This window comes from Brassica oleracea, unplaced genomic scaffold, assembly GCF_000695525.1.
Source record: "Brassica oleracea var. oleracea cultivar TO1000 unplaced genomic scaffold, BOL UnpScaffold01005, whole genome shotgun sequence".
Lineage (NCBI taxonomy): Eukaryota > Viridiplantae > Streptophyta > Magnoliopsida > Brassicales > Brassicaceae > Brassica > Brassica oleracea.
The window spans coordinates 24626-28939 of NW_013617583.1; the positions used below are offsets into that span (position 1 = coordinate 24626).

Below are 4314 nucleotides of genomic sequence, written 5' to 3' on the forward strand. Positions count from 1 at the left end.
CAAAGACTTCTCAAAGGTTACTTATGTCTGTGGGGATGGTTGGTTGAATGACTAAGTACCTAGGGGAGTTGTTTAATGCAGGAACAAAGATAAAGACCAATAAGAGACTCAATGAGTTGAATGGTTAGTTCAAGTCAATGGAGGACCGATGAGCTAATGAGCTCCGTAGATGTGGCAAAGGTAAGATCTTGCAATACCTGCATAGATCTAGATAGAATGGTTTAGAGGAATGGAACCTCAGAATCGTATGATTTGGTTTGGGTTTAGGATTGACCTTTAAGCTAATCGGTAGTTGTGTAAACTGACCAAGGCTAAGGTGATTCGACCAGACAAGTGTTAGATTGGTTTTAGACCAATGGTTAATTAGAGAATAATCCGCTGCGTATCTGTTGAAATGATCTAAGCTATGAATGACTAAAGAAGTCCTTAGCTAAGGTCTAAGTTAGCCATCGCCTTTTGGCGATATTATAATTATAGGACGAAAAATTAAGAGGTTCAGCCAGGAAGTGGACCGAGTGACATAAGACTTCGACCGCGGCCTAGGCGGCCGGATCGGAGTGTTACAAGTTGGTATCAGAGCATGCTTGATCCTGTTTAGGACAATGCTCTAAGATGTTGGTTTCCAAGCCGAAATTATTTCCAAAAACTATGATGACTATTAAAGCTTAGTTGGGGTGAGCCAAGAAAGAGTTGAGGTAAGCTATGGTATCATGCTTGTGAATGTGGGAGTTCTAAGATGAACCGGCTTAACCAAGATACATTCTCCAATGGCAAGATCCTAAAAACAGAAAGGTTGGTTGGTCTAGTTATTTAAAAGTAATAGACGGGTTGGAAGAGATGGAAGCAATGCAAGACTTGTTTATGGATGAGCTGAACAAGTGAGGTAACATGGACTAGAGAGTGGCTTAGGTTGAAATAAACGTGCAACACTCTACTGAAGTTAAGTGTTATCCCTTGATGGCCATTCATAATAAGTAAAGCATATGCCATGTTAAAATCTGACTCAAGGGAGACACTACATAACCAGTACACGAGTGGACTTGCGATCAGATGGATCAGCTAGGACTCGGTATAAGTCAAGGTAGGTTTCCTTAGATCTAGTTGGATGGAATGAAACGATTCCAATCTGAATCCATCCAAAGAAAGAATGAGGAAACTCATGATGTCTGTTCCAATCAATGGAAGAACATGATGTTTAGTATCTTAGTATGATGAGGATTGGGGTATATTATAATTGCTGTTGTGAATGGTGTGAGCATTCGCAATAGTAAGACGCTTTGGAAAATGGTATGGGACGTTTTCCAAATGTGTGATCAAACCGAAATCCTACTCATCTAGGTACCCACTGGAAGTGGAAGTATTGAAGTTATTGGCAATGCAATGAGGGATGTTATGGGATGTCCTTCGTAGTATGGTCATGACCAAAGTATTTTCCATAAGACAGTGGTATATGATTACAACAAGATGTTGTGAATCAGTCTAAGGTAGTTTATGTTTACGGTTGAGTGGTCTGGGGAACAAGGCAGTCCACTAAAGCTTGGTCGCTTAGGGATTTGCAGGAGTCTACCAGGATTCAACAGAGATAAGCATTACTCCTTAAGGATCCATATGAGATCGGATAGGGCTCGACCAGTATGGCGAGTGACCTAGCGGATGGACCAAGGTGGTATGCAATCGAGTCCAGAGATGGACTAGGGTTGGCTTACCTGAACGAGTTCATATCTGCTAGGGCCCTCAAGCAGAAATGTTTGGTCTGTCCCCTAAAATTGTCTAGGGGATTCTGGTGGTGGTGGTGGTGGTGGTGGTGGACATATTGTATATGAGCCTACCGGGGTGATAGAGCGATGGAAGCTTTGCGTAAGAGCATCACAGATGAATATGTTAGAGGTCGTTTACCGTATTAAATGTTTTAGTTAATGACTTTTTTTTTGCTTATATCTTTGATTATCAGTTCTATGAGATATTTGAAATATCTGTTTTATTTATTTAAGACTTGATGTATTATTTAGCTTTTGTTTATGATAAAAAAATGTTGTTAAATTTATTACTAATTAAATATAATATTTTGATGAATATAAATATTACAATTTTACAAATTTAAATCAACATTTTATTTATTTAAAATACAATTTTACAAATATAAATCTACATTTTATTTATTTAAAATACAATTTTACAAATTCATAAAATTTATAAAATTAAAATATGAAATAAATGAAAATTGCGTATGCGGCAACCAAACGAACAGAACTAAATCTACTTTCTGCGTCTGCGGCTGCGGCAATGTCCTGTGTCTTTGAAACGAACAACAAGTTGCATCTGCGGCTGCGGCTGAGTCTGCGGCTGCAAAATGAACAACAACCAAAGGAACAGACGCAGCCGCAGCCGCAGCCGCAGACTTAGGAACATGCGTCAATGAAACGAACAGCACTAGTATTGCGACTCTTATCCCATTTTTTTTTTTTTTGGGTTAGCGCTGCTACAACGGTGTTACCTTGAGGCTTGATGCTAGTACCTATGATGCCATGTTTCCTGAAGCAGTACCAATTCAGGTACACTTCCGCAAGTCTTTACCTTATTGTACAAAAGTCAGTGTATTCTATTGAAATATATTTTATTAAACTTTAAAATAATACATAATTTAAATCCATTTTGAATAATACTATAGATCTCGGCAAGGCTTGAGCTTCCTTCTGGCTTCACTCCTCTGAGACAGACCTCTTTTACCAGGACGTGTTATCCCGTGGGAGGTGACGAAGGTGACGGAGGTGAGGGAGGGTGGCTTGTGCTTGATCTCCCCCTCCCTTCAAGATTCGGCCAAGAAGAGCTTCCTTACGTGAGAAGCTTTCTTGCGTTTCCTGCTAGGTCCCATGGGTTCTCGCGAGTCATCTCGCTCGAGATTGGGCTGATCTACAAAAAAGATTCCCAAACCCAGTCCGATCCCAATTACGATGGTACAAACTTTTGGTCATCGCTTTGGTTTTGGACACTTTCTCGTGAGTGTCAACGTCGTAGCCTTCATTTCTCAGCAGGTCTCCTTTTTATTTATTTTTTAAGTCTATTTTTTCGTTGTTTTATTTTCTTAGAGCATGATCAAAGTAGGTTTTTAGGATTGGTTCTTAGCGGAATATAAGAACCTGTTTCTTAATTTTTAACTAAAAAAACTAAGAACCGGTTCTTAAATTCTTAGTTTTTTTAGTTAAAAGTTAAGAGACGGGTTCTTATATTCCGCTAAAAATTCTAGTCTAAAAACTCTCTATTAATCATGGTCTTATATTTCTGATCTCTCACATCTTCTCTCACATCTTCTTAGGGACTGACAAAGCGGTGGTGGAGTAAAGCGGTGGTGGAGTAGTAGAAGAAGACAACTAAAGACCTATACTACTCCATATTTTATGTTTATCCCCAGGCTCTCTCTCTATCTACTATTTAGAACTGCTACATAAGTTTCTTGCACTTCACACTCTCTTTTTCTATTATTATATAAAAAAATCTTCATCAAGTGATGATGATAAACAGATGGCTTTACATTTGATTCCACTAGTAAATAAATCTATGATTATTTTGTTGTGCATTTACCTCCTATTTCATTCCTAGTTCGAGGTTAGGGCGTCGTATTTAATACAAACCTAACAAAACATGACCAATCTACTGTCAATATTTTGTCACAATCCGTGTCCTATAATCCCTATAGCAATAACTAATAGTTAGGCTGTACATAATAGAGACGGTGCAGTATTCATTACATAGACAAATCATTCTTGATTATTGCACACGTAACCAAATCTTCTAATACCCTTTTGCTTTCCGGCTTAAACCAAATCATGAACCCACGAGGGTCGATGGGGTCGAGAATGATGCTAACAATTCTAAGCCAACTTTTTTTCATTTATTGTACTAGTATCATTGTTATTATATTTTATCGATTTTTTTTTCTTCATATATTTTTATCGATTTATATAGATCCAAGGATGTGCTTTTATAAGGCAAAATTAGCGTGACAGTTTGATTTTTATTAAGTGATACTAATACATTTAACAAACACTAGTATTTTAATAGTATAAGAAATATGGATAATGGTCAATGTAGCACATGTGAGCTTAGTATAAAAAGAAAATAGGAGACCTCTTTTTTTCTTTTCTTTTTTGTCACGATGAAAATAGGAGACCTCAAATTTTATAATGCGTGCGTCGTATTCTAACGAAGTTAACTAAAATGATTGGTAAAAGTTGGACAAATTTATTCTGTATTTTTTCAAGTAAATTTGGTAAAAGGTAAAAATAGAGATATATGACATTTATATATTCTTACTCA

The 4314-nt window shown here is 37.3% G+C and overlaps 1 protein-coding gene across 1 annotated transcript; it reads left to right on the forward strand.

The window, feature by feature from the left end:
* Nucleotides 1-1634: 1634 nt before the first annotated feature.
* On the forward strand, nucleotides 1635-3554 carry LOC106320666. The gene is made up of 4 exons (XM_013759033.1): nucleotides 1635-1751; nucleotides 2475-2552; nucleotides 2669-3032; nucleotides 3314-3554. Exons 1-4 carry the CDS (start codon nucleotides 1635-1637, stop codon nucleotides 3337-3339), a joined length of 585 nt encoding a protein of 194 aa, XP_013614487.1. The 3' UTR covers nucleotides 3340-3554.
* The last annotated feature ends 760 nt before the right edge of the window (nucleotides 3555-4314 follow it).